The sequence below is a fragment of the Salmo salar genome, chromosome ssa19 (genome assembly GCF_905237065.1).
Source record: "Salmo salar chromosome ssa19, Ssal_v3.1, whole genome shotgun sequence".
NCBI classification, from domain to species: Eukaryota; Metazoa; Chordata; class Actinopteri; order Salmoniformes; family Salmonidae; genus Salmo; species Salmo salar.
The window spans coordinates 61711438-61734444 of record NC_059460.1 but is presented as its reverse complement, the minus strand read 5'-3'; the positions used below and the strand labels follow the sequence as shown (position 1 = coordinate 61734444).

General features: G+C 42.3%; 1 protein-coding gene across 1 annotated transcript; it reads right to left on the bottom strand.

The window, feature by feature from the left end:
• Positions 1 to 275: 275 nt before the first annotated feature.
• On the bottom strand, positions 276 to 22338 carry fam171a2b (family with sequence similarity 171 member A2b). Its single transcript, XM_014158691.2, has 8 exons — positions 22055 to 22338; positions 19790 to 20017; positions 17682 to 17774; positions 15949 to 16107; positions 15268 to 15447; positions 14207 to 14320; positions 7400 to 7529; positions 276 to 7193 (listed from the first exon to the last, which is right to left on the bottom strand). Exons 1-8 carry the CDS (start codon positions 22149 to 22151, stop codon positions 5720 to 5722), a joined length of 2475 nt encoding a protein of 824 aa, XP_014014166.1. The 5' UTR covers positions 22152 to 22338; the 3' UTR covers positions 276 to 5719.
• Between the last annotated feature and the right edge of the window lie 669 nt (positions 22339 to 23007).

Below are 23007 nucleotides of genomic sequence, written 5' to 3'. Positions count from 1 at the left end.
AACCTGTTCATGTTCTATTGTTAATTACTCTTTTTGTAATGTAACATTGTGCTTTCAAAATGTCATGCCAATAAAGCCGATTGAAACGGAATTGAGCGAGAGAGAGCGAGAGAGCGATATGGATGGATGGATGGATGGATGGATGGATGGTGTGAGATCTACAGAAATGACCCGCTAAAGGCACCACCACTGGAAGAGGAAGTAACGGCTAAGGACAAAAGTGAATGGATGAGAACAAACAGAGATAAAAGGTACACAAAATCACATCACCAATGTAATTGTTCGACAGTGCAAACAAGTTTATTTCTATCTTATCTCATGTACAGAATCGATTTACAGTTTACAAACAACTGACAGTTTTTTTTTCACACAGAATAATGTACAAAGTGTTGTGTCCTCTTCCACTCCCAAAGATGTTTTTAATATACAGCTGCTCTTTATACACAAGAGTGACAATAATGTGTTTTTGTGCAATCAGGGTATTGGATGGAAATTAGGTGACCCCAACAGACATCTATTGATTCACAACCACAAGTAAGATTTGCAGGACATTATTCAGACTTGTGTACAGGTACGTTTGTTTTTTGATTTTGTAATATTGTGATATCACAACTTAAAAATACTTGAATGAGGTCTACATTTTGAACGAATCTATTTTTGTAATTTTGCTCAATTCAAGGTCTGGGATCAAACTAAACAAATCCACAATTGCACTAAAATCAAGATGCTGTCATATCCGGCCTAGTAGTAGGTAGGGAGATTCTGAACATTTCTTTTGCCTCTTGTAACCAACCAAACACGACATCACATTGTCTTACTGCATTGGAAAAAGTTACTGACAGCTTGTACGAAAAAATTACATAATTTGGCAAGAATAGACCTGGGAATCCATTAGAATAGAGCTATACAATTTTTCATCCAGAGTCAGGGTAGCCATACTATACATTTAAGTCAACATTATTCAGAACAACTTTGAAAATAGCAAAAACAAGAAATTCATAAAAGTCTACTGTCAATATAAACGGAACAAATTCCTCCCCATTTATAACAGAGAGAGAAAAAAAATGTACTGCAACAAAATAATGTTGTTTTACCCTCGCATTGTCGCATTTTTATTTTTAATAACTTTGTCTATTTTTACAATCTCTCAATGATATTATATCCATTTATAGATCTACCGCACCAACTCTTTGTGACTGTATTGTACTTTAGCTATGCATTTCTTCATTTACATCTGTAAGAAATATGACTCACAGTTGTTAAGTGTCATAGGCAATTGTGATGCAATCTACAGTGAGAGCATATTGGCCAGTATGTTGTACTTGTAAACATTTAAGACCGGAAGTGAATTTTAAGAGTAGAGCGAAATTCATCTAAAATGTGTGTACATTTGGCAACAGAATTTGATATACTTCATGTGTGCCAGCAACATTCTGGATATTATCAAAAAACGTTCCATTAAAAACACTCTACTCTACATATTACATGCACATACAGTACATATACACACACAATCTTATATAGTTCTCGGGAATTTGTCACTTATCAAACTTGTACAATAAATAGCAATCACTTAGTCTACACGTTTGGTGAGAAAGGATATACACAAGAAACTATGAACACAAGGACATATTGAACACAAAATGAGTCATTGATCAATTTTGGCATGCATGCTCTCCCCCGAGGAAGATATGTGTGTTCTTAACTAAATGCAGTGTGCTTCCATTTTTGTGTCTGTCCATTTGACAAGACTAGCTTAGGTGATGTAAACCTTCTTGGACTGCATTTTGAAAAGGCCCTCCATGCCAGTCACTTAACCCTATGTAAAAGGCACTTACAGGAGAAAAGTGGTATAGATTTGCATGGCCTTTTTTTTGGTGCCTTCTGCTTATTTCATACATGCAACCTTCAACCAAAAGGTCTCTCAAAGCTAAATATTATTTACAGCAAGCAAATAACCAAATGGCACAGGAGAAAAGCAGAAATGTCTCAGATTTTGGCAAAGTTTATCACTACTACACAAACGAATGAAGACCCTGGAAGTAAAGGAAAGATTGTGCATCATGACCGACATTTGAAATTGTTATCGTCATCTTTGATAGCTATATACAATACACTAGTTGCACCCCCGCCCTACAGGCGGTAAATCAATAGATTTGATTCAATGCAATTTTATCTTTGTGGACTGCAACCATCACAGAATTGTTCACTCAATAACCCCACCTACAAAGCAGAAATTCATGCTGCTAATAAGCTATTGCAACTTCCCGTTTATTTAAAATGTTGCCAATTGCGCACGAAAAAATGTCACTCTTCGTGTGACACATTATATGCGACTCCCCGTCAGAGACCCGGGTTTAATCCCCGAGTTGACCCTTCCAGCTTTTCCCCTTGTTACCTCTGTATCCCCTTGTAATTGAATCTGTCTAAATAAAAACTAGAAAATATATGTGAATGTGGAATTCCCCTCTCCTCTTTTTTTTTGGGGGGGGGGTATGTAAAATAATTAAGATACTAAATTTTGTATCCACAGGTGTCAGCTTGTGTGACCAAAAGTCTCTATGCAACTGGGTGCAATACAATGATTTGGTTGCAAAAGTTACTGGAATGCCCTACACAATAGAAATATAATTCATATTGTGACGCATAATTGCCATGGTAGCATTGTGATGCATAATTGCCACAGTAATTTGGAATGTTCAGTCAATGAGCATTATAATAATAATAATAAAAATAAATGTTATTTTAAGCACTTTTCACAACACCCAAAGTCACTTTACATACACACGAGAATCAGCAGGATAAAAAGCATTAATATCACATCATAAAAGAATTAAGTATATAAAAGTACACTAAACGTAAAGACAGACTAACCATGGAGAACACTAAACACGATGACAGATTAACCAGGGAAGTGAACTAGACAGAGGTTAAAAGCTAAAGCAGCAGATAATCTGGGTAAGCCTGTGTGAAGAGGTGTGTATTTAGTGTGGACTTGAATATGTGTATGGCTTGTCCGGTTCTGACATGGAGAGGGAGGGAGTTCCAGACTTGAGAAGCTGCACAGCTAAAAGCCCAGTCTCCCATGGAGCGGAGCCTGGTATGGTGAGGAGGCCAGTATCAGAGGAGCGCTGTGAACAGGTGGGAGTGTAGGGGTGCAGGAGGTCAGTAACGTATGTGGGCGCCAGTCCATTGAGTGCTTTGTAGGTGACCATGAGCAATATGATCCTGTATTGAACTGGGAGCCAGTGGAGGTTGATGAGGGTGGGGGTGATATGGTCCCAAGGTCTGGTGTGTGTGAGTACCCGTGCAGCTGAATTTCGAAGTTTGCCCAGTGTTTTGTTGGTGAGTCCGTAGAGAATGGCGTTGCAGTAGGCCAGGCATGATAAAACAAAGGCATGGATGAGGGTTGTGGTGTCAGTGAGAGAGGGTCTGAGTCATGAGATGTTTCTGAGGTGGAAAAAGGCTGACTTGGTGATGTTAAGGATGCGGGGTTCAAATGTAACACCGTGTATCCTGCCTGTGGAGTTGGAGTGGATGGTGCAGCCGTTGATTGTCATGTTGAATTGACCCAGTTTCTTGACGACGGAGTTGGGGCCCATCAGCGTGATCTCTGTTTTGTCGTCGTTTAGTTTTTAAAAGTTATTGCTCATCCAAGTTTTCAGACAGTCAACCACAGAGGGGGGTGGCATAGCGGAGTTGGATTTTGTGTGGATGGCATTTGTGTGTCGTCTGCATAACAGTAATGGACCAAACACTGAACACTGAGACTTGTGGGACACCTTGTGATACAGGGGCTGGGGCAGACCTCCAGTTGCCAAGGGAGACAAACTGTTGTCTATTAGATAAGAGTGGAACCAGGCAAGGGGCGTTGCGGTCAGTTAAAATCTGATGACAGACCGTGTCAAATGCTGCAAACAGGTCCAGGAGGATGAGGATGGAGATGGTCCCAGCATCAGCAGCACAGGTGAGATCGTTCACTACCTTTATCAAGGAAGTTTCAGTGCTATGCATAGTCCAGAAGCCCGACTGGAGGGGTTTGAAAAGTTCATGAGAGGCCATGTGTTGTTGGATTGGTGATGCTACCACCCACTCAAGCAGTTTGGCGAGGAAGGGTAGGTTTGAGATAGGCCTGTAGTTGGTGAGGATGTCAGGATCCAGGCCCTGTTTCTTCAGTATGGGAGTTGTAGACACCATTTTCAAAGGAGTAGGAGCAATGCCAGATGTAAGGGATGCATTTACAATCTTGACAACCAGGGGCAGAGAACAGTGAGGCGTGCCTTAACTAAGGCAGTGGGCATTGGGTCAAGAGAGCTTTGGTTTTGGATTTAGACAAGAGTTCAGTAATGGTGGTTTCATTGACAAGGGAGGACATTAAGTCTGTTCACAGGTTGTGAGTCAGGTAGTCCTGGCGGGGGGTGGGGGGCAGATGAAGGGTGAGACTGCTGCAACTGTTGGTAGATAGCCTGAAGGCCAGAAAACTGTCACAGAGGTCGGTGGTGATTGTAAGAGAGGGGTTGTCCAATGGACGGAGAAGTTTGTCGATGGTTGAGTAGAGCATTGTAGGTAATGCAGTTATTCTACAGTTTCGAAATTGGCCTACAAATGCTTACATCATATGCATTGAGACAGCATGATCTCCCATAGCAACTGTGGTATTCCAAACACAAAAACAGAAAAAATTCTAAATAAAACCCGTGGAATATAAAATGGCCGGTGGTATGTAACAGGACGACAAATCTGTGCAAAATTGTAGGAGATCCCACCTCAGATAAGTGGCTTACAGTATTATAATAAATCATTACAACAAAGAATTGCAAATACATTTCCCTGAAGGAGTAATGCACATTTCACATTAAAAGTACATAATTGTACACACGACAAATGGAGATCAACAGATATTTTACACTAACTATCATTCCATAAAAATCCTCCAAATAGAAAACCATAAAGAAAGAAACCACATAATCTCCACACATTTATGCTTTTGGATAATGTGTGCTAATGTCTTCACAGAATACAGTATCTCCTTATGGTCCAGGAAGCAGGCTGACCAAAGTGACAGAATTACAACCACTAAAACTCAAGGTGGGCCTATATCAGGGTTTTGGTCAATTCCATTTTAATTCAGCCAATTCAGGGTGCAAAAGTAAATTACACATTTCGGTTTGCTTCCTGAATTGACTGAACTGAAATGGAATTGACCCTGGCCTTCATAAATGTGTAGTACACAAGTCCAGGAGAGAAGAGGGTAGTCCTGTCCTTGAAGTAACTTGTCTTTCTCATGTAGAAGTCCATTCACAACACTGGGCAAATTATTTCAGTCGCAACAAGATACTGTTGGTTAGTTCTCTCCAAATATAACCATTGTGTTTTCTTCGTTAAGATGGTTATTTCCAAAGTCAGTGGCTCAGAGTTGAATTTACTGAGAGGGATCTCAAAAATGGATTTGAAAAGACAAGGAGAAGAACGATGGGAATTAGGAGTGTGATCGAAAAAATGTGAACCACAAAAACCATAGAAAGAGGCTGTCATTAAAATAGTACCATTTCACGGATTAACAAGCAGGCTTGTGCTTTTCTAGGATCTTCTTTCGGTCAAATGCTACTCCTCCACCTTCCTTTTATTGTTTCTTTAGGTGTCTCAAAATGTCTGTATAATTGCCCTGACTACTGGACCAACTCTTATGTTCCATATGAGTGGGGCCTGAGATGTTAGCCTACAACTTTTTAGGGGGAAACACCATGAGAGGCCGGTCTTCGATCTTCTGCCACGGGCTCTTCTTGTTCTCGTCCTTGCTGTCCGGGTCGTCCTCTGGGCTAGTCATGGAGTCGCGACGGTTCTCGCTGTTGCTGCTGCGCGCGCTGTTCATGCGGCTGCGGCCCCTCCGGGGGATGGTGGAGCCCCGCGACGAGGGCCCGTCGTCCAGTAGTGGGGTAAGGGAGTTCTCCTCGGGCGACACCGGGCGGCCCTCGCTGCTGCTGGGCTCGCTGTGCTCCTGGTATGCCAGCTTGGACATGCCCTTACTGCCACCACCCTTCCGTCCACCAGTTCCCCACCGTTCATCCTTACCCTTACGGATTGCCGCAGCCTTGCGGTCTTGGGTGCTATCCATGGGTCCTTCGAGGTTGGCTTCTCGGATTGTGCTGCAGCTGGGGCCACCGCCTCCCCCGCCAATTCCGCCGCTGCTGAGGTCGTTGCTCACGTCGATATAAGAATGGCGCACGTGGTTGGCGCGGCCGTCCATTGAGATGAACCAGGCGCGTGGGTGCTGCTTAATGCCCAGCTCCAGGAGCTTCTTCTCAGTCAGCCCCTGCAGCTCGCCATTCATCTGTGCCATGGTGGAGTCGTTAAAGAGCACAGGGATCCGCACAGGGCCCTGGGATGGGTCCGAGTTCCAGTTTTGACCCTCCGAGTCATCCCCTTGGGAGCCGCCCTGCTGCTGGTGCTGCTGGCTCTGTTGCTGGGGATGGTGTGACTGACCAGCACCTATCTGCATCCCCCCTTCCTTATCCTGCTGCTGCTCCTTCCCGGAGAAGTCTGAGGACATACGCATGTAGTGGGCCGGTATGACCAAGGTGGGAACCATGCTTCGGTACATGTTTTCCTTCATCTGGTCCATGGAGTGGCAGAAGATGATCTGGCCCGGTTGCGTGTTGAGCGACGTCGGGCGGGCTAGGTGGTCGGCGGCGGCCGCAGAGTACTCGGGAGGCTTGTCTGACTTGTCCGACAGGAAACGAGGAGGGGAGCCCCCATCCGAGGTGTAGCCGCGATTGTCGTTGGCGGTGTGGCAGCGTATGTGGTAGTCCGAGTCCTTGTCGTCCTCCATGATGGGGCTGTAGTTCCGTGAGTAGTCTTCTTGCAGTAGCAGGGGGTTGTCGAGATTGTTTGTGTCTGTGGCGCGGGTCACCTTCATAGGGAAGCTCTCGCCCCTCTGAGGTCCCGAGGCTCCTTTCGCCTTCGAATGCCGCAGCTTGTGCGCGGGGACGTGCTTGGCGAACTCCTCCCGCGAGCTCTGGTAGTCTCGTGAGGGGGAAGGGTCAGATTTGCTGGCGTCATTGGATGGACCGGATTCAACATGGCCACCACAGATGAGGTTGAGGCGGGAAGTGGATGTGCCCTGGTCGCGCTTGGAGCTGTTCAGAGCCATGTGTGGCTTGCCCTGTTGTCGCCGTGGTTTTAGACACTTCCGTCTGGAAAAAGAGCAAAACAAAAAAGTCAGACAAAACTAAAAAACTCAGACAAAACAAACAAAACCCGAGTCAAAAGAAACCAAAAACTTGGACAAAGACGTGGACAAAACAAATGAAAAAATGTATTATTTTGTTGTTTGTTTCTAACGCATGTTCATAATGTAGAAGCCCATTAGAAGTGAGACCTATGTCTACGTGCTCCACACCTGCAGTAGTAGAGCAGCACACAGAGCAGGATGAGCACCAGCAGAGCCAGCGAGCCCAGGATGGAGAGCAGGAACAAGGTGTGGTAGGTGGTGATGTCCCTCAGGCCCGAGTGACCCCCCAGACCCACGCCTGCATGAAAGACAAAGCCCATAGGAGCAGACCTGGGTCAGATACTGGAGCTGCGCTTGATTTAGTTTGCCTGATCAAATTTAACCAATGGAGTAGTCCCAAAAGTGCAAACTCCATGCTAAATCAAGGGCACCTGAAACCCAGGACTACGCCTGAGTGGAAGATAAAGCGGAGCAGACCTGGGTCAAATACTTTAAAATACTGGAACGGCTCTTGATTTAGTTTGCCTGGTACAATGGAAACAGCGGAGTAGTCCCAAAAGTGCCATTTCCGAGCTTAATCAAGCACACCAGTAATACTATAGTATTTTACATAATGTATTTGAACCATGATTGAAGCAGAAGCCTACTTACAACAAAAGGGATTACAGTGCATTCGGAAAGTATTCAGACCCCTTGACTTTTTCCACCCTCTGTTACGTTACAGCCTTATACTAACATTGATTAAATTGTTTTTTTTCTGTCATCAATCTACACACAAAACCCCATAATGACAAAGCAAAACCAGGTTTTAGAAATGTTTGCACATTTATATATTTTTTTAACTGAAATATCACATTTACATACACTACCGTTCAAAAGTTTGGGTCACTTAGAAATGTTATTGTTTTTTAAAGAAAAGGCCAGCATCCCGGAGTCACCTCTTCACTGTTGGCGTTGAGACTGGTGTTTTTCGGGTACTATTTAATGAAACTGCCAGTTGAGGACTTGTGAGGCGTCTGTTTCTCAAACTAGACATTATAATGTACTTGTCCTCTAGCTCAGTTGTGCACTGGGGCCTCCCACTCTCTATTCTGGTTAGAGACAGTTTGTGCTGTTCTGTGAAGCGAGTAGTACACAGCGTTGTACGAGTTCTTCAGTTCCTTGGCAATTTCTCGCATGGAATAGCCTTCATTTCTCAGAACAAGAATAGATTGACAAGTTTCAGAAGAAAATACTTTGTTTCTGGCCATTTTGAGCCTGTAATCAAACCCACAAATGCTGATGCCCCAGACACTCAACTAGTCTAATGAAGGCCAGTTTTATTGCTTCTTTAATCAGTTTTCAGCTGTGCTAACATAATTGCAAAAGGGTTTTCTAATGATCAGTTAGCCTTTTAAAATGATAAACTTGGATTTGCTAACACAATGTGCCATTGGAACACAGGAGGGATGGTTGCTGATAATGGGCATCTGTGCACCTATGTAGATATTCCATTTTAAAAAATCTGCCATTTCCAGCTCAATAGTAATTTACAACATTAACAATGTCTACACTGTATTTCTGATCATTTTGATGTTATTTTAATGGACAAAAAAATGTGCTTTTCTTTCAAAAACAAGGACATTTCTAAGTGAACCCAAACTTTTGAATGGTAGTGTAAGTATTCAGACCCTTTGCTCAGTACTTTGTTGAAGTACCTTTATCAGCAATTACAGACTCGAGTCTTCTTGGTACACCTGTATTTGGGGAGTTTCTCTCAATCTTCTCTGCAGATCCTCTCAAGCTCTGTCAGTTTGGATGGGGGAGCTTCGCTGCTCAGCTTTTTTCAAGTCTCTCCAGAGATGTTCGATTGGGTTCAAGTCCGGGCTCTGGCTGGGCCACTCAAGGACATTCAGAGACCTGTCCCAAAACTACTCCTGCGTTGTCTTGGCTGTGTGCTTAGGGTCGTTGTCCTGTCGGAAGGTGAACCTCTGCCCCAGTCTGAGGTCCTGGGTGCTCTGGAGCAGGTTTTCATCAAGAATCTTTCTGTACTTTGCTCTGTTGACCTTTCCCTCGATCCTGACTAGTCTTCCAGTCCCTGCCGCTGAAAAACATCCCCACAGCATAATGCTGCCACCACCATGCTTCACCGCAGGGATGGTGCCAGGTTTCCTCCAGATGTGATGCTTAGCATTCAGACCCAAGAGTTCAATCTTGGTTTCATCAGACCAGAGAATCTTGTTTCTCATGGTCTGAGAGTCCTTTAGGTGCCTTTTGGCAAACTCCAAGATGGCTGCGTTTTAAATGAGGAGTTACTGTCTGGCCACTTTGTCATAAAGACCTGATTGGTGGAGTGCTGGAGAGATGGTTGTCCTTCTTGAAGGTTCTCCCATCTCCCCAGAGGAACTCTGGAGCTCTGTCAGAGTGATCATCAGGTTCTTGGTCACCTCCCTGCCCAAGGCCCTTCTCCCCCGATTGCTCAGTTTGGCCGGGTGGCCAGCTCTAGGAAGATTATTGGTCGTTCCAAACTTCTTCCATTTAAGAATGATGGAGGCCACTGTGTTCTTGGGGTCCTTCAATGCTGCAGAATTTTTTTTGTACCCTTCCCCAGATCTGTGCCTTGACACAATCCTGTCTCTGTGCTCTACGGACAATTCCTTCGACCTCATGGCTTGGTTGTTGCTCTGACATGCACTATCAACTGTGGGACCTCATATAGATGGGTGTGTGCCTTTCCAAATCATGACCAATCAATTGAATTTTCCACAGGTGGACTCCAATCAAGTTGTAGAAACAATTCAAGGATGATCAATGGAAACAGGATGCACCTGAGCTCAATTTCGAGTCTCATAGCAAAGGGTCTGAATACTTATGTAAATAAGGTATTTCTGTTTTAAAATTTTTGTAGATTGATGAGGATTTTTTTTTAATCAATTTTTGAATGAGACTGTAACGTGACAAAATGTGGAAAAAGGGAAGGGGTCTGAATACTTTGCAAATGCACTTTATATTTAATTCCAAGCAGTTGTCCCTCTCCCTGTACCTTTGATATGGCATGTGTGGTTTGTTTATGTTTCTTTGAACGTCTTGGTACATATGCAGCAACATACATACATGTGATGTCATACAATATAAAACACAAGAGATCATTTGCATATAGTTTGAGAGCTCTTTCCAAGAAAGATGTCTGGTGTCTGGTGTCTTGTGGTGCGGCTTGTTGAAATGGAGTATTGCCTTGAACTCCTCAGATCATATTGTCTCTGTGTAGGGGTTAGAAACTTGCACAGTGGACATGTTTGGACATGCAGGATGTAATGTTATGTTTTTTTCCCAGTCCTGTGACATCTGTGAAGGAGTGTAAATGAAGACAGGGGGAGGAACCTTCTGGAATGAAACAGCTGGGGACTGAGCATCAGACCTGGGTTCAGATGCATGGAGTATTTAAATATTTGTACCTGAAAATACACTTGTCTCAAATACATGCCAATACTTTCCAAGTGTATTTCAAAATACATTCAAATATCCAAACACTTACTTTGAAATGTATGTGAAAGTATTTGAAATACAATAAATAGTACTTGAACTCGGGTCTGATCAGTATACTCTAGCATGGCTCATCTTCTTGAGGGATTTGGGAAAGGACATAACACCTGTGTCATTCCACCAAAGATGTTCAATGGAGAAAGTGCACCACTATACAGTAAGAATGGTAAATACTGTACAGTCGTGGCGAAAAGTTTGGAGAATGACAAATATTAATTTCCACAAAGTTCGCTGCTTAAGTGTCTTTAGATATTTTTGTCAGATGTTACTATGGAATACTGAAGTATAATTACAAGCATTTCATAAGTGTCAAAGGCTTTTATTGACAACTACATTAAGTTGATGCAGAGAGTCAATATTTGCATTGTTAACCCTTCTTTTTCAAGACCTCTGCAATCCGCCCTGGCATGCTGTCAATTAACTTCTGGGCCACATCCTGACTGATGGCAGCCCATTCTTGCATAATCAATGCTTGGAGTTTGTCAGAATTTGTGGGTTTTGTTTGTCCACCCATCTCTTGAGGATTGACCACAAGTTCTCAAATGGGATTAAGGTCTGGGGAGTTTCTTGGCCATGGACCCAAAATATTGATGTTTTGTTCCCCAAGCCACTTAGTTATCACTTTTGCCTTATCATGCTGGAAAAGGCATTGTTCATCACCAAACTGTTCCTGGATGGTTGGGAGAAGTTGCTCTTGGAGGATGTGTTGGTACCATTCTTTATTCATGGCTGTGTTCTTATGGCAAAATTCTGAGTGATCCCACTCCCTTGGCTGAGAAGCAACCCCACACATGAATGGTCTCAGGATGCTTTACTGTTGGCATGACACAAGACTGATGGTAGCGCTCACCTTGTCTTCTCCGGACAAGCTTTTTTCCAGATGCCCCAAACAATCAGAAAGGGGATTCAGAGAAAATGACTTTACCCCAGTCCTCAGCAGTCCAATCCCTGTGCCTTTTGCAGAATATCAGTCTGTCCCTGATGTTCTTCCTGGAGAGAAGTGGCTTCTTTGCTGCCCTTCTTGACACCAGGCCATCATCCAAAAGTCTTCGCCTCACTGTGCGTGCAGATGCACTCACACCTGCCTGCTGCCATTCCTGAGCAAGCTCTGTACTGGTGGTGCCCCGATCCCGCAGCTGAATCAACTTTAGGAGACGGTCCTGGCGCTTGCTGGACTATCTTGGGCGCCCTGAAGCATTCTTCACAACAATTGAACCGCTCTCCTTAAAGTTCTTGATGATCCGATAAATGGTTGATTTAGGTGCAGTCTGTTATTCGAACTCAATCAGCATGACAGAGTGACCTCCAGCCTTGTCATCGTCAACACACACACACCTGTGTTAACGAGATAATCACTGACATGTCAGCTGGTCCTTTTGTGGCAGGGCTGAAATGCAGTGGAAATGTTTTTGGGGGATTCAGTTCATTTGCATGGCAAATAGGGACTTTGCAATTAATTGCAATTCATCTGATCACTCTTCATAACATTCTGGAGTATATGCAAATTGCCATCATACAAACTGAGGCAGCATATTTGTGTCATTCTCAAAACTTTTGGCCACAACTGTACATGTTGTTTAGCATGCCAGAGCATTGAGGTAGGAGAATATCAATATATTAACGAAGTCCAAGTGTTTATGTACTACATGGGATGTCATATTTTTGGAGCAAAACATTTCCCAACGGGATATGGTACTGGGCCTCGTTTCCCAGAGACTTCATAGCCTGAAAATCATCGTGAGCGCTACCATCAGTCCTGTGTCATGCCAACAGTAAAGCCTCCTGAGACCATTCATGTTTGGGGTTAGTTCTCAGCCAAAGGAGTGGACTCACTCACAATTTTGCCTAAGAACACAGCCATGAATAAAGAATGGTCCAAACACATCCTCCAAGAGCAACTTCTCCCAACCATCCAGGAACAGTTTGGTGACGAACAATGCCTTTTCCAGAATGATGGAGCATCTTGCCACAACTAAGTGACTTGGGGAACAAAACATCAATATTTTGGGTCCATGGCCAGGAAACTCCCCAGACCATAATCCCCTTTGAGAACTTGTGGTCAATACTCAAGAGGTGGGTGGACAAACAAAACCCCACAAATTCTGACAAACTCCAAGCATTGATTATGCAAGAATGGGTTGCCATCAGTCAGGATGTGGCCCAGAAGTTAATTGACAGCATGCCAGGGCGGATTGCAGAGGTCTTGAAAAAGAAGGGTCAACACTGCAAATATTGACTCTTTGCATCAACTCCATGTAATTGTCAATAAAAGCCTTTGACACTTATGAAATTCTTGTAATTATACTTCAGTATTCCATAGTAACATCTGCCAAAAATATCTAAAGACACTGAGGCAGCAGACTTTGTGAAAATGTATATTTGTGTCATTCTCAAAACCTTTGGCCATGACTGTAGACAGACAGGAGACAGAAAGACAGGGCCAGGAGTGGACAGGGAGAGGACAGAGAGACATAGACAGGAGAGGACAAAGTGACAAGAGAGGACAGGGACAGGAGAGGACAAAGATAGAGACACAGACGAGAGAGGAGGGGAGACAGAGATAGATAAAGAGATTCATTTACATTTACATTTAAGTCATTTAGCAGACGCTCTTATCCAGAGCGACTTACAAATTGGGATGGGACATATGGAGAGAGAGATAGTGGGGAGGGACAAGGGGGGAGGGGAAATGGGAGAGACAATTGTGCTTAATGCACAGTACAAATATGTCCTGAACAAATGTTCTTATGAAAAGAGTGCTTGTTTCTACTGTATTTTATTTTAAATAAGTGGTCTGAAAATATCAGATTTTCCTTGGAGTTTTAGTACCCTTATGGCATAGCTTTGCCCTGAGGCAACAAAAAAAAATCCTGGGTGTACTGGGTAAAAGTAAAACATTTTTGAGGATACATTAGAAAGCCTAAATCTGCTAAAAAATAGGATGTAATATTTTTTTTCTATGAAAAAACAAAATATGTGCAGTAGAGGATTAGTTACTGATACTGTATATTTGTGGGCTAAAAGGGAAATATCTGAGCGATATATTGTGGTGCAGTGTGCAAAAGCACTGTTGCGGAAAGAAGACGACCGGGGTTCAATGAACATTACATGACGAAAATGGTTAGTTTGTAGATGATGCTGTTACAGATGTAGTATCTTAATTTGATCACTATTTTGTTGCTGTGAATTTTCCTGCGTAGCAGGAAATGCAAACATGTAGTGTATTTGAGTGTTAAAAAAGCTTCTAAAGTTTGTCATTTCGACTTCAGACTTGATTTACCCTAACGAAAAATGTATCAACCACTACAAAAATGTCCATTAATTATAATCCACCTAATAATTCATATTTCCAGTTGTTGCATGATTATTTTTCTGCTGTAGCAAACTGGCTTAAATGAAGATCCTAACAAAATGTCCAAGACGTAGCACAAGGCAATTAGCCAGTTACAGTACCTGCAGATGAAGGGAAGGCTGCGACCCAATACCCCAACTGAGGAACGACCACATTCCAGATTAGTTGTGTGCCCTCTTTTTTAATGTAGCCAGTTCCATTCCTGACCCACAGACCTGCAACAAAATCCACACACCCAACATATAAATGTTTTAGTAGGCAACAAGTTAAAAGCATTCAAACATATGCTCCCGAGTGGCGCAGCGGTCTAAGGCACTGCATCTCAGTGCTAGAAGTGTCACTACAGACAACTTGGTTCGACTCCAGGCTGTATCACAACTGGCCGTGTTTGGGAGTCCCATAGGGCGGTGCACAATTGGTCCGGGTTTGGCCGGTGTAGGCCGTCATTGTAAATAAGAATTTGTTCTTAACTGACTTGCCTAGTTAGAAAAAGGTTAAATAATATGTCATTTTGGTAGTCTGAAATGGGTCTCTAAAACCAAATAATCCAGGGACTTTGTAATACATTACCGAAGCATTCATTAAGCTGTAAGTGCAGACCCCTTAAGATTTCTAATGAACTAAAAAGCATGCTCAATGCAGTCCAGGAATATGCTTAATACAGGTTAAAGCTGCAATATGTAACTTTTTGGGCGACCTGACCAAATTCACATAGAGATGTGAGTTATAGATCTGTCATTCTCATTGAAAGCAAGTCGGTAGATCTGTTCTATGGGCGCTATTTTTATGCTTCCCATTCTTAAGTTTGTTTTTTCCGTCTTTTACTTTCAGTTTTTTACACCAGCTTCAAACAGCTAAAAATACTGGACAATATTTTGGGTTATGAATGATATATATATTTCACAGCGGTTTAGCTGGCACAATGGTTATCTACACTGTACATGTTTGTTTTGTCACATAAACTTAAATTAGGCAAACTAATAGAATTTTTGCACCTAGAAAATGGCCGAGCGATTTCTGCAAAGTGCAGCTTTATGGGTTAAGGAGTCATTTTATCCCAGATTACCCATTTATCATGTTTGTGTCTATAAATATAACACAGACTGATGGATGAATATGAGAATTTCAAATGGAACATATGATCCCAGTAGCTTTCACATACCCGTCTTGGGCTGGTACAGCCAGGCGGGAATGCTGGTGGCGATCCTGGTGCGAGTATCCGAGGGCAGCGGTACGGAGACGTGAACCGGGTCAGACACCTGGATGACGGTCCCATCGTGGTCAAAGAGCTGAACGCTGACCACTGCCAGTGCTGTTAAGTCTGTCCATCCTGTCTCTGCCCCTGTAGTGTACATGTTATTGTTAAATCAAATCAAAGTTTATTTGTCACGTGCAACAGGTGTAGACTTTACAGTGAAACGCTTACTTACAGGCTCTAACCAATAGTGCAAAAAAGGTATTAGGTGAACAATAGGTAAGTAAAGAAATAAAACAGTAAAAAGACAGGCTATATACAGTAGCAAGGCTACATACAGACACCGGTTAGTCAGGCTGATTGAGGTAGTATGTACATGTAGATATGGTTAAAGTGACTATGCATATATGATGAACAGAGATATGTTGACCATCCATAGCCTATAACAACAAGCATTCCTAACACTATGCCCTTGATATCAACTACCACAAGTAGCACCAAACAAGCTGGGCCAATCATGATTTTGTAATGATCGTCGTGATATGTAGTTATCTTACCTACTTTACTGAAGGCACTTATTGTGCGTCGCTCTGGATACGAGCATCTGTTAAATAACTAAAATGTAAATGTTCTTTCTCCCAAGCCAACCTGTGCTGTTGGTTTCCAGGCCCAGGAGGTAAGGGAAGCCCCCGATCTCATACTGGCTTCTGGCAGTAGTCAGCACAGCCGACAGTGCTGTGTAGTTGGAATCAGCTGGCAGCTGAAGGGACTTTCTCTGGAGCTGAACCAATGGCTGGTTCCGTGCACCTATAAAGGAAGTAACAGATGCCAATCGTGAGACATATGGGTCATGTTCATTAGGGCATTTAATTTTTTTTTTTAAATAGTGTTTCTTATTGGACAAATCCTGGTAACCCCCCCCACACACACACACCCTTTCAGTCCCTTTTCTTGTCTGGTGCCTAATGAAAAATTACCCAAAGTCTGATTCAACCACAACAGCACTCGCCTGGCAGTGACTTTGACATAAAAGCTACAGTATGTAGGGTAAAATACTACATCACTATCAACACTTAAAGGGGCAATCTGCAGTAGCTACATACATTTTTTTACTTTTACAATAATGATATATACTGTACATATATACCCATTGATTCTTGAAGAATGCCTCATGGGCTTAGTTAAACTGTCGTACCCCATAAGAACCCAAAATATAAGCTTGTTTTATTTCATTGTTTGTAAACATGCTACTCAAAACAAACACTTTAAAGCCTCAAAGCATGGTTAAAACTATGATTTTGATCAAATCAAATTTATTTGTATAGCCCTTCTTACATCAGCTGATATATCAAAGTGCTGTACAGAAACCCAGCCTAAAACCCCAAACAGCAAGTAATGCAGGTGTAGAAGCACGGTGGCTAGGAAAAACTCCCTAGAAAGGCTGAAACCTAGGAAGAAACCTAGAGAGGAACCAGACTATGAGGGGTGGCCAGTCCTCTTTTGACATTTTGATGTCATGGATGGTCAGTCCTTGCACCCATAGCGCTGTTTATAAATTTGAGAGGTAACATTTCTCTAGCCCCAACACTAAGCTGTTTGCCAAAAACAGTGGCGGGGTGCCCGCTTTGTTATTGTTTCTACGGCAGATTGCCCCTTTAAGGCAATAGTACTGTATGTTTGAGACATGAGACATGCAGTCATGAATTTGGGAAATGGACTTGTACAAAACAGCAGGCAAGTATTCCACTGTGGTTGTTGCTATGGAGACAGCAGAAGGAAATAGAGTGTCACGTGAGAACCTCTGGAGGCCGTTGAGTGCAAGAACAGAGAGGAGTCAGGTGAAAATTGGACCTTCCCTCCCCCTCTTTGAAGGAGGTGGATTCTGGACAATAAATGTGTGTTATTGGCCTCAGAACTCTGATCAGATTTCAAATAGTGCATCAAACCTGAAACACCACATTCCTTCCATAATTTCTGTAATAGTCTGAGTAAAGACTGCCCCTTTAGGAGGAAAAGGTCATGCAGAGAGCCGGACAAAGAAGCAGTGTTTCCCTTACCATTAGCAGTTAAGAGCATTGGGACAGTAACCGAAAGGTTGCTGGTTTGAATCCCCGAGCCGACATGGTGAAAAATCTGTCAATATGCCCTTGAGCAAGGCACTTAATCCTAATTGCTCCTGTAAGTCGCTCTGAATAAGAGCGTCTGCTAAATTACTCAAATGTAAAATCTATAGGCAGGATGGGTCCCCCCACCTAAGAGAGTTTGGCTTCTATTAATTTCAATTGATCATTTAAATCCTAGTTTGTCTGGATGTTGCTCTAGGGAGAAAGACTGAAAAAGACCAACTAGGCAATACCACTTAGCTCGTTATTGTAGCCTACCTGGGGATCCATGCAGCACCTGGATGACATCATCATAGAGAATGAGGGTGCCTGGCCTCTGGACTAGGAGGTACAAGCTGACCGATGCATACACTGCAAGAGAGAAAAACACCAATATTAATGCGCGACTGAGTCTAGCTAGCCAATTTCTTACATCTACCCCTGGATTTCAGATCTACAGGAATTGCCTAGGGAGAAGCGGCTAGGGGCCCCAATTTGGAATTCAGCCTATTTTGAGAGACAGAGAAACAAAGGATAGGATCACTTCTGCGTGGGTCTGGATGTGGCAGGCCAACCTATTGTTATTGTGTTTTTTGTGTGACTATTCTAAAAACATTTAACCAGTGGATACAGTTACTATTAGAAGGTATAACATTAGAATTACCGACAGCAAAACAATTGAGGCCTGGACAAATACACTTGACTCTGTAAAGAACAATCTCAGCTAAAGCCCCACACATACAAAGCAATTACAGTGCCTTCAGAAAGTATTCATACCCCTTGACGTATTCCACATTTTGTTGTGTTACACCCTGAATTCAAAATGGATTTAAAATATATATATCTCTCACCTATCTACACACAATTCACCCATAAAGACAAAGTAAAAACTTGTTTTTAGACAATATTGCAAATGTATTGCAAATTAAATACATAAGTATCTCATTTACATAAGTATTCACACCCCTGAGTCAATACATGTTAGAATCACATTTGGCAGCGATTACAGCTGTGAGTCTTTCTGTGGAAGTCTCTAAGAGCTTTGCACACCTGGATAGTACAATATTTGCACATTATTATTATTTGTATTCCTCAAGCTCTGTCAAGTTGGTTGTTGATCTTTGATAGATTGCCATTTTCCAGTTATACCATAGATTTTCAAGCAGATTTAAGTCAAAACTGTAACTAAGTCACTCAGGAACATTCAATGTTGTCTTGGTAAGCAACTCCTGTGTATATTTGGCCTTGTGTTTTAGGTTATTGTCCTGCTGAAACATGAATTTGTTTCCCAGTGTCTCTTGGAAAGCAAACTAATTCAGGTTTTCTTCTAGAATTTTGCCTGTGCTTAGCTCTATTCGGTTTCTTTTTATCCTAAAAAACTCCCTAGTCCTTGCCGATGACAAGCATACCCACAACATGACACAACCACCACCATGCTGGAAGATATGAAGAGTAGTGCTCAGTGATGTGTTGGATTTGCCCCAAACATTACGCTTTGTATTCAGGATATAAAGTGAATTTCTTTGCCACATTTTTGTAGTTTTACTTTAATGCCTTATTGCAAACCAGATGCATGTTTTGGAATATTTGTATTCTATACAGGCTTCCTTGTTTTCACTCTGTCATTTAGGTTAGTATTGTGGAGTAATAACTACAATGTTGTTGATCCATCCTCAGTCGTCTCCTATCACAGCCATTAAACTCTGTAACTGTTTTAAACTCACCCTTGGCCTCATAGTGAAATCCCTAAATGGTTTCCTTCTTTTCTGGCAACTGAATTAGGCACCTGTATCTTTGTAGTGATACCATACTCAAGGAGATATTCAATGTCTGCTTTTTTTTACCCATCTACCAATAGGTGCCCTTCTTTGCGAGGCTTTGGAAAACCTTCCTGGTCTTTGTGGTTGAATCTGTGTTTGAAATTGCTCAAATGGTGAGACCTTACAGATAATTGTATGTGAGGGGTACAGATTTAATCATTAATCAACATTATTTAAAAAATCCGCCTGAAAATCCAATGTTTCTATGTCAAACAGTTTTGTTATATTTCAGCCTTACTTTTAGTCTTAAAATACATGTTAGTGTTAGTCACATTTTAGTCATTCCATTCTTCGTTAGTTTATGTTATCATTCAAGTAAAACTCTGGAAAATCTTTGTCTAGTTTTAGTCACAGCCATTTTAGTCACATAGTAGTCTGCCTTCTATCTAATAAATAATTAATATTTCAGCTACCTCTAACTTCCATCATGTGCACATTCAGATAGTAGGCCTAATTGGACAATGCTATGTCAAATATAATGTCCATTAGTCTCATGTGGAATTCTCATCTCGTCACATTTTCGTGAACTGAAATGAAATGTAATTTGTAATAGGCATTTTCACTTACGAGGGATGCGGCTAGCGTGCCAGGGGACGGAGTTGGTGACATAGTCGTGTTTGGACGCTGATATGATGACCCAGGTCCCCGGATGGTACAGGAAGGTCACCCTAAGCACGCCATCACTGCCCGCCTGGCTGGACGCTAACACAGACCGGTTCCCATGAACCTCTATGGCGGCGCCGGCCAAAGGTGAGAGGTCACTGTTGTCGAACACCTGAACTCTGATCTGGACCTCTGCAAAGGAATGAAAACAATCAGCGCTTGAGGGGTTCAGTGTGAGCGAGGCGAGGTGCAGAAATTGATCATCTTGATCACATAATTAGTAGTTATTTGGCATGCAGGATGATTTTTAGATCAGTGATTTTGTGCAGTCTGACTGTAGTCGATCTCAAACACGCACAATGGTGCTGTCATAATTCAGCTTCTATGGCATCCTATTGGGTTCCCGAGTGGCGCAGCGGTCTAAGGCGCTGCATCTCAGTGTTAGAAGCGTCACTACAGTCCCTGATTCGACTCCAGGCTGTATCACATCCGGCTGTGATTGAGAGTCCCATAGGGCGGCGCACAATTGGCCCAGCGTCGTCCGAGTTTGGCCGAGGTAGGCCGTCATTGTAAATAAGAATTTGTTCTTAACTGACTTGCCTAGTTAAATAACGGTTAAATTGCGAGAGCTTGGGATGTATCTTTAAAAAGTTGATTCTGAGAAATTGGCTTAAAGGTTCCAAACCTTCATTGGTTTGAATGGTGTCAGCAATTTTTATATGGTATTCTTTTGAACTTAACAACATGAATTGGTGTATTTAGAGTTCTATATAGGTAGCAGTGGAGACTGTGTGGAGCAGTGGAGATTCCAGACATTACAATGAGCCCGTCCTCCTATAGCTCCTCCCACCAACCTCCTCTGATAGGTAGAGTACATTGCACAGAACTAGGCTAGAGCCAATAACATTTTGACAAAAATGCAGACAGAACCTTAATAGTCCCAAACTCGCGATTGTGCTGCTGGTGTTATTGTTGTTGACAGTCCAGTATTTGGTCTTCAGTTGAATAAACCAATACAATAAACACGAGCAACAGATATAATTTGTCAATACATCCGTTCTAAACCTATCCAACGCTGTGTAGCTTCACACCCAAGTAGACACTTTGGGACCCCCTACTGATCATTTCCTCTCAGAATTTTTTTTCTTCCGCATCTTGTTTCTCTAATTCCATAGATATGGGTTATATGCTGTGGAGGTTTCAGTGGATACAGGAGTCTCCACTAGGTGTGTTTCAAAATGGCAAATAGAAATGCTACTGGAATGGGTGTAGGCCTACAGTATGAGACCTAGGTCGACTGTTAAATAGACATATGTTGCCATTCTTAATTCTGATAGCTCTAGCATTTGTCCAATAGCAGGCTACATGCATGCATTCCCATGCATATGTGTTTCCTTCTGCCATGCATGCCATCATTACAGAGCCCTACTGTTTCAACAAATGCATTTGGTGTGTTTGAGGACACAGGCTCCAATAAATAATTGCTGGGGGTGTATTTATACAATGGATATATTCCAGAACCAAATATGAAATATGAAGGGCTGAATAGAATAGATACTGCAGATTTTTTTATATTGGGAGTGGAACTATGCTTTACATACTATATAGGCCTGTATATTTCTATGCCAAGGCCTACATGAGCAGTTTATGAATGCACAAATGACCGGGATACATTGTTACTGTTAAATGAATTACTATGTCGACCCCTGGCTAGCATAGCTGCTAAAGGGACATCGATTTAGGACCTAACTAACAAGAGAAATATGTGAACACCTAGGCCTGTGATTTATTTTTCTCGACTGTGATGGTTACATGTTTTACAGCGGCACATTTTCCCTTATCATGATGAGCCCTTCAAATAGCCTGACAGGGAGAATTGGGTTGTAACAATTTGATAGGCCTATATTGAGTTTTTTTGATTGATTTTACATATCTTCCAAAAAGCTGATAAGGTAAATATTATTCTACCTATTGTTATAAACACATCCGCTTCATGGCATGACGAGCTATTTCATTTGATTAGGATGCTCCGAAGATCCATTTGATCCCAAATACACATTGATAAACAATACAATTTAAAGAAAAACGGTGACTCGTATCATTAGCAAGAATCCTTTCAAACCAACGGTTGCAATTTCAGTAATATTTGTCAACAAAAGCCATCAAAAAAATATGCAACCACTCCCATCCTCCCTCATTGTGCAGCATCCCCATATGGCGTGAGCTTACCAAGTGCTCCTTGATCTGGAAGAGATTTGGCTTGCGCCTCCCAGACCGCGGAGATAAAAATAAAGAGTAACAAACGAGAGACGTAGATGGGTGACATCCTTGAACGCTACATCTCTATTCCAAATTCGGCGGCCATACATCCATATTTCTCCCGGGCGGGTTACTGGGCTGTTGACAATTAATTCGCAGTCATTTCTCGGTTTGCCCACCACCGTAAGGATGCTGATGTTGAGCCCGAGCTGCCGTCTGTCAGCTATCTCTTGCTTTTATTGTCTGGCGTGGACGCTAGGTTTCACTATACTACTACCCTCTAGTGGTATCGAAATTAAACTGCGATAAACATCCCGAATATGGTTCCGATTAATAATTGAAATGTAATGTATTCACTATTCTTAAAGTTCATTTGAACATGATTCTCGATTAGCTACTAGTTTGTGCTTACTGATTAAAGAAACGTGGGGACTTCCTTACACTTCTTTGTTTGCTGAAATCACAGCCTACTTTTCAAGAAAAGGTTTATCATGTACAACCACCGACTGCTTCCTCGTTGCTGTTGCTCTAAAATGGTAATTCGGCGCGAATGCACATCAAATCCCAACAAGAAAACAGTCGGTGGTTGTATTTCATTAACATTTATTAAAAAGTATCGATTTTATCAAACAAAGAAAGGCAAGCAACAACAGAGGACAAACATATGTACAATGTAAGCGTTTCATAATTGTAAAATGTTTAAGTATTGACTTTGGGCGAATCGATGTAGTCAGATATGAATTCCACAAAGCCTGGTCTCTTCTCAACTGTTCATCAGAAACTTCCTTCACCGCGGAGTTGAGTTCAAATCAATCAAATAAAATGTTATTGGTCACATACTGTACACATGGTTAGCTGATGTTATTGCGAGTGTATGGACGTGTGCTTGTGCTTCTAGTTCCGACAGTGCAGCAATATATGTA

What these genes read in the sequence shown, in the direction of transcription:
- fam171a2b (XM_014158691.2), bottom strand. Translation starts at nt 22,151, where the DNA reads ATGTCACCCATCTACGTCTCTCGTTTGTTACTCTTTATTTTTATCTCC. An exon ending in GGTGCTGCATGGATCCCCAG is followed by an intron (nt 16,108 to 17,681) that starts GTAGGCTACAAT and finishes CTTCCTTTATAG; the next exon opens with GTGCACGGAACCAGCCATTG. An exon ending in GCTGTACCAGCCCAAGACGG is followed by an intron (nt 14,321 to 15,267) that starts GTATGTGAAAGC and finishes ATTTTGTTGCAG; the next exon opens with GTCTGTGGGTCAGGAATGGA.